This window comes from Meriones unguiculatus, chromosome 20 (genome assembly GCF_030254825.1).
Source record: "Meriones unguiculatus strain TT.TT164.6M chromosome 20, Bangor_MerUng_6.1, whole genome shotgun sequence".
NCBI lineage: Eukaryota > Metazoa > Chordata > Mammalia > Rodentia > Muridae > Meriones > Meriones unguiculatus.
Genome location: NC_083367.1, coordinates 39,923,727 through 39,938,046, shown reverse-complemented (window position 1 = coordinate 39,938,046; position 14,320 = coordinate 39,923,727). Strand labels below are relative to the sequence as shown.

At 42.0% G+C, this 14,320-nt stretch overlaps 2 protein-coding genes across 2 annotated transcripts in view; one reads left to right on the top strand and one right to left on the bottom strand.

The window, feature by feature from the left end:
* Positions 1-5,962, top strand: part of Nt5dc1 (5'-nucleotidase domain containing 1) — a 103,957-nt gene extending 97,995 nt beyond the window's left edge. The window contains 3 exon segments of the mRNA XM_021658926.2: positions 991-1,159; positions 4,562-4,659; positions 4,662-5,962. Of these exon segments, the coding sequence (XP_021514601.1) occupies positions 991-1,159; positions 4,562-4,659; positions 4,662-4,697 (303 nt within the window). The 3' untranslated portion in view covers positions 4,698-5,962.
* A 2,885-nt stretch (positions 5,963-8,847) lies between these two features.
* Positions 8,848-12,737, bottom strand: Tspyl4 (TSPY like 4). The gene has a single exon (XM_021658922.2). The coding sequence runs from the start codon at positions 12,637-12,639 to the stop codon at positions 11,413-11,415; it is 1,227 nt and encodes a 408-aa protein (XP_021514597.1). The 5' UTR covers positions 12,640-12,737; the 3' UTR covers positions 8,848-11,412.
* Positions 12,738-14,320: the final 1,583 nt, after the last annotated feature.

Here is a 14,320-nt window from a genome sequence, read left to right as displayed (position 1 = left end):
TGGTGTCTCTTCATAGCAATAGAAAAGAGGCTGAAACAGTAACCTCGTTGTAAGGAATGGTTTCTCAAGTTCCATCATAAAGGACAGTAAGAAGTAGAAATATACGAAGCTGGAGAGATAGCTAAGTCAGTAAAATGCTTGCCTCAAAAATCATAAGGACCCTAGTTCAGTCCTCAGAACCCATGTTTTTAACATTCCTTGGTGGCACATGTTTGTAATGCCTGCAGGGGATAGTAGCTGGAGAGAGGAGGTTCCATGGGGCTTGCTGGCCAGTCACTAGCCAAATCAGTAGCACCAGGCTCAACAAGAGCACCTGTTTCAAAAACTAAGGTTGAGAGAGGTCCAGGAAGACACTCAATATCAACCTCTGCCCTGCACATATGCATGCACACAAACAGAGAAGTAAGTGAGTACCTGGAATTTACCCTTCTGTTTGGAAAATCAATACATGAAGAGGCAACTTGTGAAAGAGTTTGTGGATAGTTCTGGGAACTAACAAATTTACTTCTCAATACTCTCAGTGAAAAGCTAGAAAATATTCTTTAAGGAAAAAAAACAACAACAACAACAACTAGTAACCCAGATATGGCAGCAATAAGTTTTTCTGTTCTCATCCTCTTCTAAAAAACAAACACTAAATGAGAAAACTCCAGTGAAGTTGGTTTGTATCCTTCAATGTAATAATACTAATAATGATGATAATAGGTAGATTAGAATTATTTTAATCATAGAGAAAATATCTTAATATATACCTCAGGATAGTTTTTAGATTATGGCAACTAACGTTTTAAAGAGCCAATGCTGGGTCATGTTAAAAGGGCACTCATAAGGAAATGTTACTTTCTTTGAAAAAACATAATAGGTTTCCAAACCCTGCTCATAGGTCTCTAGCATTTTCCTGCTTCTGTTTATTTATTGAGTAAAAAAACACTTGCAAGACCAGTTCACTGCAGATGCCATTCTAATCACAGTTGTTACATCTTCTTTCAGGAGCCAAAGGTAAAGCCTCTAAATTCCTTATCTAATAAATGGGGCTCATACTTTATTGACTCAGCCTCGAGACAAGGAAATGCAGAGGACTCCTTCGTTTATACTTGGTCCTCTAAGAGAATCAGCACCTACAGCACGATTGCAATTCCCAGCATTGAAGCTATTGCAGGTAAGGGGGAAATATGGTGAAGTCTCTCCCTGCCCAAGATAGAAACCATTGGAGGTGTCATCTGAAAAAAGATGTCTTCTCAAGACATACAGTTATTTTTTCCTTATTTTGGGGGTTATGATTTAATTACATCATTTCTCACTTCCCCTTTCTCCCTTCAAACCGTTTCATACACCCCTCCTGTTCTCTTTCAAATTCATGGCCTCTTTTTCATTAATTGTACATGTATAGATGTATATGCATGTATATATATATATATATACATATATATATATTCATATACACTCTGAAATATATCGTGCTAAGTCTGTATAATGAGTTATTTTTTAGGGGAAAGAGTTTCCAACTATGGCATGCTGGGTCAGGAACCACACATACATACCCCTTTCTGGAGCCAACAACAATGACTGGACACTTTAAAAAAAAAAAACTGTTTGGAGAAATAAGATACCTTTTGGGAGAATTACTACTACAATATGCTTAGGAGTCCCAGTAAGATGAACCTGGCTTTGGGGCTATGTTCCCCCAGAGAGTCCACAGAGGTTGAATGAACCTTTCAGTAGCTTCTTGTAACTTCTAAGATGGGAACTAGAAGAGTTTGGTCAGCTCCTCAGCCTCTGTTGTAAGGGTGAATTAAGGCAGAGTCCATATTTTCACAAGAGCTGAAATTCTGCTTCAAACAACTGAATACCAAAAAAGTATTAGTTGCCCCACTGATGCACTGATGGTTAATGTCTCCGTACATTTGGTGGAAATGAGTGTCCATTCTCTTTTGAGAAATATATTATTCTGGGATTCAAATACTTCCTAAAAATAGTTTATATAATGCTCAGCCCTGAATGAAATATTGCCAGGATATATGCCTATGAGTGTTATAGGGTCTTGAAGTAGCCCTATTCCTCTTTGTCTGAGAAAGCACCAGATTGATTTCCAAAGTGGTTGTACAAGTTTACATTCCCACCAGCAATGGAGTAGGGTTCCTATTTCTCCACATCCTCTCTAGCATGTATTTTCACTTGAGTTTTTTATCTTAGCTATTCTGATGGGTGTAAGGTAAAAATCTCAGGGTTGTTTTGATTTGCATTTAAGGAAGTTGAGCATTTCTTTAAGTGTTTCTCTGCCATTCGATGTTCCTCTGTTGAGAATTATCTGTTTAGTTCTACAGCCCATTTTTTAATTGCTCAACCATGTTTGTAGCAGCTTTATTTGTAATAGCCAGAAGCTGGAACCAACCCATATGTCCCTCAGTTGAGGAATGGATACAGAAATTGTGGTACATTTACACAATGTATTACTACTCAGCAATTTAAAACAAAGAAATCATGAAATTTTCAGGCAAATGGTGGGATATAGAAAAGATCATCCTGAGTGAGCTATCCCAGAAGCAGAAAGACATACATGGTATGTACTCACTTAGATTAAACATATAATATAGGATAATCACACTAAAATCTATACACCTAAGGAAGCTAAGCAAGAAGGAGGACCCTGGGTAAGATGCTCAGTCTTCATTTAGAAAGGCAAATGAGACAGACACCAGAAGAGGGTGAAAATAGGGAACATGACAGGAGCCTATCACAGATGGCCTCTGAAAGACTCCACCCAGTAGGGTATCAAAACATATGCTGAGATGCATAGCCAAACTTTGGGCAGAGTTCAGGGAATCTTATGAAAGAAGGGAGAGATAGAAAGACCTGAGGGAACAGGAGCTCCCCAAGGAGAGCAACAGAACCAAAAAATCTGGGCACAGGGGACTTTTCTGAGACTGATACTCCAAACAAGGACTGTACATGGAGATAACTTAGAACCCCTGCACAGAAATAGCCCAAGGCAGCTCAGTATCCAAGAGGGTTTCCCAATAATAGGAATAGGGACCATCTTTGACATGAATAGGGAGGGAGGTGAGATTAGGAAGGGATGGGGGAGGGGGCTACAGCTGGGATACAAAGTGAATAAACTGTAATTAATAAATAAATAATTTTAAAAAATATTGCCAGGAATATGAGGCTAGGAGACCACAGTAATAATAATAACAAAAACAGCCAACTACAGAAAACAAAGGAATGAGAAATTTTGTAGAGATATAAAAATGAAGAGAATAGAAAATTTCAATTAAATTTTTCAAAACCAAAATTGAAATAGTAATGAGTAGACTTCATAGCTGATTAGACACAGTAGAAAGCAAATTGGTGAACTAGCTCAAAAAGAGATTAGCAGTGTCATAAAGAGCCTGCCTGCCAAGTGCAAGCCTTGGGTTCCATACCCAGCACTGGGAGGGAGCTAGGCAGGAAGGAAGGCAGGTACAGAATGAAGCACCACCAAGTAAAGAGACTCTGAAGAAGGGTAAAGGAGACATAAAAGGTAAAATGAGAAGATTTCTGTCATTGGTGCTCCCAAGAGTAACTGTAATCATGTGGAGCAAACTAGACACTTGGGGAAACATTTGTTATTAACATGAGAATCACTTCATAATGATAAGTTCTCAGTTCTCAGTAACATACATTTTAACTGCAAGTCTGAGACACTCACTGGGCTGCCTTCTTCATAGGGGAACTTAATCTGTCCCTGTTTAATTGAGAAGCTGTGCAGAACCCACCCAACCCCCCGACCCCGCTATGGAGGTGTATGCTTTCAGTGTGGAGTCTTGGTGTCCAGTTCTCTTCTGAATTTGGCAAAGGGCTTGAGGAGAAAACAGCGGAACCCAGTTCTCTGCCCTTCCATTGCACTGGGCCCCGAGTCGCTCAGTCTGTCTCTGCTGCCCGGCAAGACTGCTAAAACTCCCTGGCTTCTCTGCTGCCTCCAGCCTGAATGCACACATGAAGGAAGATCTGTGACAGAAAGTGGCCTTCCCTCTTTGCTCATTGATCTCCATGGGAATCATGTGTCCCTGAGTGTTGCTCATCTCTTCAGCACCCCAGTGACCTCACTCTGATGTTTATCTGTGTCTAGCTACTTTAAGTTCTTTCAGCAAGTTAGAAACTTATGGAAGTGTTTGAGTTTCATGCTTCCTGGAACTGCTGGTGTCAGAGTGCCTTTCCTCCCTTACAGGATGGATATGAAGGAGGAAAGCAAGGCGTTTACCTCTTACTGATTTATCAGGAGGATGATGGTGGCAGCCCTGACATAGTCTACTCATTACTATTTCAATGTGTTTTGAAGGCTGACCATTTGGCATCGGATCACCAATGGTGTGCTCTTCCCTAGGAAAGACTAGTCCTCCCACTCCCAGCATCCCATAGTTATCTGTAGTTCTTTTTGTATTGTGGAAGCTTCATGGACTTTAATGTGACTATTATTATTTTCCTTGTTTGGCTCATGAAACACTGAATTTTAATTTATTTATATTTGTGAAAGTAGTTTTGGGACTTATAAAACAATCCCTTTTTCCCCCCTCCCTCACAGAGTTACCCCTGGACTACAAATTTACAAGATTCTCTACAAACAATTCAAAAACATCTGGTTACTATCCATCGGTCCATTATACCCTGAGTTCTCAAGACACGACACAGACAGCAAAATAATCTTTACTGGAAAATGAACCAACCATATGTGCGACAGACTTTTTAAAATGTTAATTTTCCAAAAAAATTCACATGATTTATAAGAACAATTTTTTGATGAAAATTGACCAAATGGATACTTGTCAATCTGTTTTTATAAAATATAATTTTATATAAATCATATTAATGTTTAACAGGTCTTGGTATATTAAAATTTTTAGTACTAATAAAGAACACTGCTAATATTTTCTATACTGGTAGTTTTGAGGGTTCTCCCAAGATGAAGATACACACATATGCAAGCGTATATGTATCCATCTACCTAGGCCAGCAGATTCTAAAGCTGGTCCACAGACTTATAGCAGAACAACATAGCATTTGAAAATGCAAATTAGAATGCCTCATTCCAAACCTCCTGAATGAGAAACTGGGATAGGGCCCGGTGACGGCTTTTAAACAAGCCTTTCAGTGGCTCTGATGCTCAACTATGATTTGAAGCCTCGTTAGTAAACCCTGTGTTGCATATTCAGTTTTAATATGTGCATATCAAAAAGTGTAACCAGAATCGATAGCCAACACCAGAGTCTAGTGAAACTAGTTTATTTTTCCAAGCTATCAGACTTTTTGCTATTTTTCCCCAAAACACATCAAAGGAGACATGATTTCTTAAGATAATATAGCCTCATTCCTTAGTATTAATTTCTCCCGTTAGGAAGAATTTAAATTTATACCTGGTAAACTTAAGTTCCAGGGTTGCCCTTGGGAAGGAGAGTAACAAATGGCTGAAAGAACCACTTACAGAATTGTGTGGGTACAGGTCACGGTGTGTTGTGTCCGTGTGCTTTTGATTAGTTATGTTAGTAGCATTTGCAGCAGATCATGTCTACACAAGATGTTTAGATTCAGTTGATGTTTGTAAGTTCCTGGGTCCTCTTTTGCCTTCACAGTCCATAATAGGCAGGACTAGAAAACATTACCATCATTTTTTTTCTTGGAATTTAGCATATTAAAATATGCACTGAAAAAAAATATTTTCTTACAATTTGTAAAGTTCAGATAAATCCCAACTGTACTATTAGGATGCATTTCTCAGGGTAATTGAAAGGATACAGAATTTTTTCCCTTATTGTATCTTTGATGTTGACCAATAAGTGTACATATACAATGATGTATTTGATATCCAAAATGTCATTGGAGTGTTATAATGAGCATGGGCAATCAAGCTTAGGGCCAAATAAAAGATGCTATTGTATGCTTTAAGTAGAGATTTCACTTTGCTTTAAAATAAAGCTATTTTTTCCTATGGGTGTTTCTTGTGTGAGTAAGGATGCTTATTATTATTTTCCACATGTGTGTGTTTGTATGTATGTATATATGTATGTATTCTTTTCCCTCTACCATGTATGTCCCAGTGATTAAACGCAGGTCATCACACTTGGGGCAAGTGCCTTTACCCACTGAGCCATCTTGTGTTCCAAGAATGTGTGTTTCAGTGTTCACAAATGTTCACAAACCGAGAAGCCCAAAATTTAAAAATTAATTGTACTTTTGACCACTAAAAAGTTGAGGGAAAAGTAATTTAGAGTAAAAAATCCTTTCCCTGTTCCCACTTAAAGACTGAGCCAAGGCACCATCTCATCTTACCTCACTTTTTCCATCTTACAAAGACAGAGTTTAGAGCACCTTGTCACACCTGCCAACTTGTTACTGCTGCTTCTAGTGACGGCTTCTCGATTAAACTACATGTAAATTTTGTTTCATGGTTCATGAAAAGTGCCAGTGTCAGCAGGGCGGTGATAGCACACGCCTTTAATCCCAGTACTTGGGAGGCAGAAGCAGGTGGGTCTTTTATAAATTCAAAGCCAACCTGGTCTACATACAGAGCAAGTTCCGGGATAGCCAAGGCTACACAAAGAAACCCTGTCTCAAAAAAATAAAAAGTGCCAGTGTTTCTAACTGAATAGGAGAGGTGAACATAGGGATGACAAGATGGCTTCTTTGTTCAAAGTGCTTGCCACAGAAGTCTGATGAGCTAAGTTTAATCCCTGAAACTCATGAAACGTGGAAAGAAAGAACTGACTTTTTTTCTCACCTCTATACACATGGTATGGCATACTTGTGTCCAAATACACACAATAATAAAAATTAAAAATTAGAAATTTTAAAAAGTAAGTAATATCATAAAAAATAAAAAGAGGGAACTGGAGTGGTGGATGGCTCCTCATTTAAGAGTATGACTGCTCTTTCAGAAAACCTGGCTACGCACAGCTGTCTATAACTCCAGTTCCAAGGGATCTGAAGCCCTTCATCTGGGCTTCTTGCCTCCTGGTCTTTATAGGTACCAGGCAACCTTACATAAAATGAATAAATCCTTTCTAATTTAAAAGAACATTAATGAAAAGCTGCTTAAAGCCTGGTGTAGTGGCACATGCCTGTAATCCCAGCACTCTGGGAGGCAGAGGCAGAAGGATCTCTGTGAGTTCAAGGCCAGGACAGTCAAGGGTAGAGAAACCCTGTCTTGGAAAAAAAGAAGAAGAAGAAGAAGCTGTTTATTGTTTTATTTTAATTATGTGTGTTCCTGCTTGTCCATATGTACACATGCATGCAACTGCCCATGGAGGCCAGAAGAAAGTGTTAGCTCCCTTGAAGCCAGATTATAAATGATTGTGAGCCACTAGATGTGGGTGCCAGGAACCAAACTGGAGTCTTCTGCAAGAGCAACAACTGCTCTTAACCACTGAGCTATCTCTTCAGCCCATGTTTCTTCTTTCACAGTGATATGCACTAAAAAGCATGGAACAAAACCAGTGGAGATGGGGCTATGTAACTTAAAGACCTATACTGATTTTTATCACTTATCAGTGATTTTTATATTTTTATCAGTGATTTATATATTTTATATTTTTATCAGTTATCATTGGAAAAATACTCTTTGTGAGCCATTCTTTATCCATTTATGCTAACCCCATCTCCCTTGGTCAAAGTATTCTCTTAAGGGGCTTAAAACAGCCTTCTGAAATGAAGAGATGTCATGGATTCTGTGAGTGCTACACTTTTCCACAACAGTGTGGTGCTTTCAAAGGAGTGTCCAGTGGCACATACCTGTAATCCTGGCACTTAGGGAGACAGAAGCAGGAGGATCAAGACTTGAAGATCAGCCTGGGCTGTGCACACGGTGATACCCTGCCTCAAAAGACAAAACAGTTAACAGGAATACCCAAAATATGAGTATGTGACTAAAATCTATCCAAACACACTTTAAAGATTTCACAACTTCAGTTTCAAGTAGTAGTTTTCTCTTCAGCCACTATTCCATAAAGGTTTAGAGGCTAAATACTTCTGCAATATTTGTGTCAAGGTATGGATGTTATATGGTTTGTGAAAATGAATACCTAATATTTTTAGCCATCTAAGCAAAACAAGCAAATACACCAAGATTTCTGCTGAGTTAAAAACTGTCACATTGCTGGATAGTCCATGGCAGGTCCTTCTAGCATGATTATGTCTGGGCTCTCAGATGGGAGAGAACTGGGTTTGTTTTGCAAGTTAACCATCTCTTGTGGCCTCTGCCTTTCTCCTATCCTAGACATCATCAGAGAGTGGCACTGTTCCCTGCCATTACTTTATTTTTAGCTTTAGTCTGACAAAGGTATTCATTCTGAGAAGACATTACCATTCACTTGCTGCAGGTTAACATGGCTTCTGTTCTGCTTTATCTCCTGTGAAAATTAGACTCTGACATCCTCTTGATATCTCTTGCCAAACAGCTGGCTCATTCCTACAGCCCTGTGCCTGCTGTGATTTCTTGTTTTTCTTCCTATGTTTTAGATCTTAATTTCCTTCCTTCCATCTTTCCTTCAGATAGATAGATAGATAGATAGATAGATAGATAGATAGATAGATAGATAGATCTGGGATATAGCCCAACTGCCTGTGAGTTGCTTTGTAGCCCAGGCTGGCCCTGAACCCCAGCTTGTCCTACCTCAGGCTCCCAAGAACTGCAGTCATAGATGTGTGCTACCACACCCATTTCTCCTAGTTATTCTCTGTGCAGCCTCAAAACCAGTTCTGATAGTCTCTCATCTGCTGTTTAAAAACAAACCAACCAAACAGACAGACATTTTGGTCTGCTCAGTTCGTGTTGTCCTGTGAATAGAAGTGAAACACTTCATCATTGCCTAGACAGTACAGAGTTTTTCTTCATCTTTATTTATTTATTTATTTTTGGTGAAGACAGGAAACATAACAGTAACATATTTTTCCTTCGAGCACACAGGAGAAGACAAAGGACTAAGATCTTCATTTAGTTTGATGGCAATAGCCGTCACACTGGTTAAGAACATAATGTCAAATATTACTACAGCAAGAAATATCAGTAAGACACGTTACAATTTTCTTTTTGAAATCACTTTTACAAGACAGCAGCAACAGTTTTCAATATCTTCAGACTTCAAAGATCACATTGTGTGGATTTTATTTCTAAGAATACAGGTATATATGAACAGACACCAGAACAAGTTAATCTAGTAATGAATGGTCACAGGAGTCTTCATACTGCAAAGGACAAAAATCCGAATGTTTGCACTTGTTCTCAATTATAAGCAAAAGGCAGGCTTGTAAACATCAATTCTGCCAGTCAGCTGACAGGGAGTAATAGGGTTTGGTCAAGCACAGTGGAATAAGGAGTGTACATCATTGATCTCCCATAGACAAAGGTCACTCCTAGTATCTGAAGAAAAAACATCCAGGCTTACATCTGTTTACAAAAGATTTATTGGTGACGTTGAGAATTAGGAAAAACTATAGGAAAATCCTCCAAGCATCCCTTTTAAATCCCAACCCATCTGATCTCCCCACTCTCCATTGGCACATGCCTCAGGGACCCCTACCCCCAACCCTGCTCCTGCAATATGTCAATCATCACAGTAGACCTAGGAAAACCTACTGCAACAGGCTCTCCCCTCAAGTCCTCTTAAATCCCTAGCCTCCTCTGAAGGTATCGAGACCTCCTGAGCTCTGGAGGAGCTTCTGACAGGGTCTTTGAGTTAGAAAGGAAATGGGTGCTGCAGCTGCAGGAGCCCGTGCTGTGCACCCACTGGAGCTTGTCCTGCAAATCCACACTCCTCACATCCCCAGCATCCCTTAGAAGCTTGGAGTCTCCCACAATGCACTCACTCTACATCCTGCTTCCTCCTTTGTTAGGATGGGAACAGGGAAGGAAATTCTAAAGCTGACAAAGTAACAGCCCAAGGTCAGGCAAACAGAACAAGGATGACGCACATTGTTGCTCTCTGGTCATTTCTGCAGGCTGAGGACCAAAAAAGAACTGGCATCTTTAGAGACATGGGACAGGTGCAGTTTTTGTTTCATTCATTCATTCACATCCTGCTCAGGGGCAGCACAGGGTCTGTCACTGAGATTCTTCTTTCTCTTCTCCCAGATTCTCAAGCTAGAGCTTAAGTTAGAAGCATACAGCATCTGGTAGGAGGGAGGAGTGGAAGTGGTCTCCCTTGAAATTTTCAGATGTTGCTAAGAGAAGGGGAGAATAGTGAGGGCAGCAAGAGATTTGGAGTCTATTTTACGGTACGTTTTTCTGCCTGCTCAAAACCAAGGAGAGAGCAAACAAAAAAGCCTACTGTCAGTTGTGTTTTTCTGTCTCTGGGCTATAACTGCTTCAAAGAGAAAGAAAGGGGAGAAAAAGAGAAGAGCCAGAGAAAGAAAGGCAAGAGCACAAATCTTTTGTGTGCCACAAAAGATTTCTGAGTGGCCCAGCCTAGGCAACTTTGACTTAATTGGAGTGGGTGTGGACATGGAAAGGGGTAGGGAGGTTACCTAACAAAGTTGCCTGGATTAGAAATAATTTGTTGCCTAGGGCTCAGAAGAACTAACTGCTGGAGGGGAGACACTTCAGCTTTGTATTGGGCACTGCCACATGTGACCACATCCTGCCCAGCAGCCAACTGAGTCATGGGTAATGGTAAAGTAGGGAGTCCTGTGTGCTGCCTAGGAGCTTAGGTCCTTAGATAGCACAGCTTCGGCCTATGCAAAGCTCTACCAGGAGAGAACCAGTGGGCAATTGCACAGGCTTTTATACTCACCAGTAGCTGATCACGATGCACAATAACCAAGGTGCAAGACCAATGTGGTAAGAGAAAACACTCCTTGCCTGTTACTTCACTCATGCCTAGGAGTCAGCCACCAACCACCTGCTTGTTTGATAGGTAACAAGCAAAGTAAATAACAAAGGCCCAGGAAGACAGCTAGGATCAGCTGATGATAGCCTGGAATGTCCCGTTAGGCTGATGGCTGGGTTGGGATACAGTTCCTCCTTGTAGTGGTGAAACTCACAGTTCATCACAGTACATAGATATCGGGAACACAGCAGAAAGTTTGAAACCTGGCTAGTTCTTGGTAAGGATGTGTTAAGCTCTCTTGTGGTATGGAACCACTTTTTAAAAAACTGAAAGACCAAGGTCACAGACAGGAACCAAGCCATGCAAAGAAAGGCAGTACAAACTACAGCACTGTGAGCTTGGCATAGAAGCAGTTTGAAGGCCATGCACTTGGAACACCATTAACACTATGCAGGACATCGTGATGGCCCGGAGAAAGAAGACCATAGACTTGGAAGCCACAATCTTGAAACTACTGGAGACTTAGAAGACACAATCCGACAGGGAGAGAAAGCAGACAGAAGGCTGCATGCTGCTGTGGTAAAGACTCTTCTGAAGGAGCCCGTCACAGGGGCAGGGCTTAGCCAGACTGGAACCGGAAGGACCTGGGACTCTCCACCGGCTGTCGTGGTGGGACGCGGACTCCTCTGCGTGGCCCATCGCCCATCAGATAGTATTGTAGGGGATTGGACCACAGCTCGCCTTTGATGATCTCAGCTATTCTGTCGAATTCTAGGAGGCTGTGGTCTGAGAACCAATTGAAGAAACTGGGAATCGTGTTCCCCTCCCTATTCCTGTGAATATGGGCCTGGGGTTCCTGGCCTCGGTGCCAGCGGACGGGAGTAGAGAGCGACACCACTCGACCCGAGGATCTGCGCTCATACTCTTTAACCAGCCCCTCATTTCGGAAGTAGGGGTTGCTTTGAAAGATGAACTTAAATTTGCAGCCAGCTCTTGGGTGCTTAAGCTCCTCCACCTCTAAATTGATCATGTACCTCATCATGTCTTCATCTTGGCCACTGATCATTGGTGACAGCTGGGGGTGGTTCCGAAAAGCAGTGACCCAGAAACCTGGGATGTTTTGGATGATGAAACTTCTGCGCTGCATGTGGAGCCTTCTCATCCGCCCGAATTTGCGTTCCAGCTGGAGGAAGGCCCTGTCGGCCTGCGCATTTACGTTTGACAGCTCTTGATCGATGGCCTCCAGCGAGTCCATGCAATTATTGATCTTCGGAGCCCTGGGACGAGACTCCTCCTTCCCTCCTCCAGCTACCTTTTTTTCCTTCTGTACCCCCTTCTTTTCCTGCATCGCCGCCCCTGCTTCTCCCTCCTTTCCCGCGGCTGCAGAGATGGCGCACTTGGTAGCCGTCATTTCCTTGGTCTTCTTCGCCCCCGGCATCACCTGAGACCCCAGGCCCACCGCACCACAGGCTTCCAGAGCTTTCGGCCCAGCAGGGCCCGGCGGCCCTCCGAGCTGACAGCCATTTTTATTGCTGTCGTCGGCTGCCACAGGGGTTGGGGCTGCGTCCCCGCCCTTCGATGGAGACACCGCATCCTCCAGTCCCTCTCCGGCCGCCGCAGCACCGCTCTTCTCGGCCGCTCCGAGGCAGAGCTCAGGGCCGCGGTCCTCGGAACCCGGGGGCGCGCCTCCCTCCGCACCGGCCTCACCTGCAGCCGTCATCGCTCGCGCCGCGTCTCCTTCCTCGCGGAGCCCCTGGTCCTGCTTCAGATCCAGATCTCCCGAGTCATCGGCGGGGGTCGTGGTATTAGCGGGGGGGAGCTCGTTGGCCCCGTCCAGGCTGCTCATTTTGGCAGATGTCAGCCCTGTTGGAGGAGCCTTTCTTGTCCTCTGCAGACGCAGCGCAGCACCGCAGTGAGGGCTTAGCTCCACCCCTTTTCCTTCGGGCTGGTGCTGCCATGGCAACCTGTGACGTCAGGGCACAGCTGCAGCTAACAGTAGCGCGAGAACTCGCTACCCAGGTGATTACGCTTGTCAATCAAGTGTATTCTTTCTTCCTTTTGTCTTTTTAAACTATGCTGTAAATTTAATCTTATCTGGGAAATTGTGTTTACACAAGTGAATGCAGAATTCTATTGACGTGTATTCGTAAATCTCCGAATTAAATTCGACAGTATTTAAACTATTGTCTCAAAATAAATTTAAAAAAAATCGGAATTGTTGTCTAATAAAGTCAGATGATCTCATCAGGCTTCTCAGGAATAGAAAAAGTGAATTCCCCAGCTCACAGGCCTCTTTTCTTTCGGACACAAATTCATGGCGGCTGCCGAGGAATTGCGCAGAATCCGATTTTGAAAAAGTGTCGTCGCCGTTTTTATGTCCTTGCGAACAGGACATTCCAAAGGTTGATTTCCATTTCTGCAGAGATTTTGGTGTTTGTATACGTTGGCCGACGACGTAGACGAAACAAACGGATAGTTCACTTTTAAATGACTAGTGAACTGCTCCTTTCTACAGGTGGCCACACTCGTGCCTTGTGGGCCACGTTAGCCCTTGCCTATTACTGAGGGAAGTATAATCTCGGAGGATCTTAATTTCTAAAACGATGCCTATTAATGCTCCTTTGCCTGGGGCTATGATCTTAGGTTCTGCTTCATGCATCTGCCTATGAAGCCAAATAATATTTGTCCTAATTTACTTTTGTCAAGGTAGAAACAATCAGGTTTTCTGTTTTGGTGTTTTGTTTTGTTTTGTTTTGTTTCAGCCAGCTATGCTATTGTCTCTTTAAAATACTTAAAATGAAGAGAGGTCGTTCATTTCAGGTCAGCTTAGAGAATTTATCTGTAATCACCACTGCCCCTTAGTTTGCTAAAGTCTGAGAATGCTGATGTTAATCCTTAGGGATAGGTAGAAATTAAATCTTGCATATTTTAATGTTTCAATTCCTCCTAGAACAGGGTTTTACAGCTCTTTGCCATGGGAAATTGACTCTTCCCAGAATGTGGTTACACTCAAAAAAGAGTCTGGGGATAGGGGTATAAAGAAAAACAGCGTTACCCTTAAAACTCTACTGAGGGAAATAATGGCACCTGGTTCAGCTAAGACTGGAGGTGATGAGAAAGACACTGGTGAACAAAGAATGCCACATCACGCAGGTTTTTTTGTTTTTGTTTTATTCTTTCTACTCCAAAGTTAGGTTTCCCTATTCAAAGACAGTCTATCCAGACTGGCCTCTTCCTGGACGACCCCCCACCCCCGCCTGCCAAAAAAAAAAAAAAAAATCAATTATTATCTGAATAAAGTAAAAGTGTACAAGCAAAATCAACTCCACTGAGAGCCATTATTTTTCTGGCCTCTCTCCTTTTTCTCTTAAATGTTCTTGCCTCACTGGGGTGAAACCAATGTATTGTTTTACTTTATTTGTAAACAGACATTGTACTGTAATTGACTTTGTGTCTTCTGAGTTATTCTTTAGCATTACACTGTTTCTTTACCTAAAGACTCTTCACGATGTTGAAAGAGTAATAAA

Coding starts and splice junctions, on each gene's coding strand:
- Tspyl4 (XM_021658922.2), bottom strand. CDS start 12,639: ATGAGCAGCCTGGACGGGGCCAACGAGCTCCCCCCCGCTAATACCACG.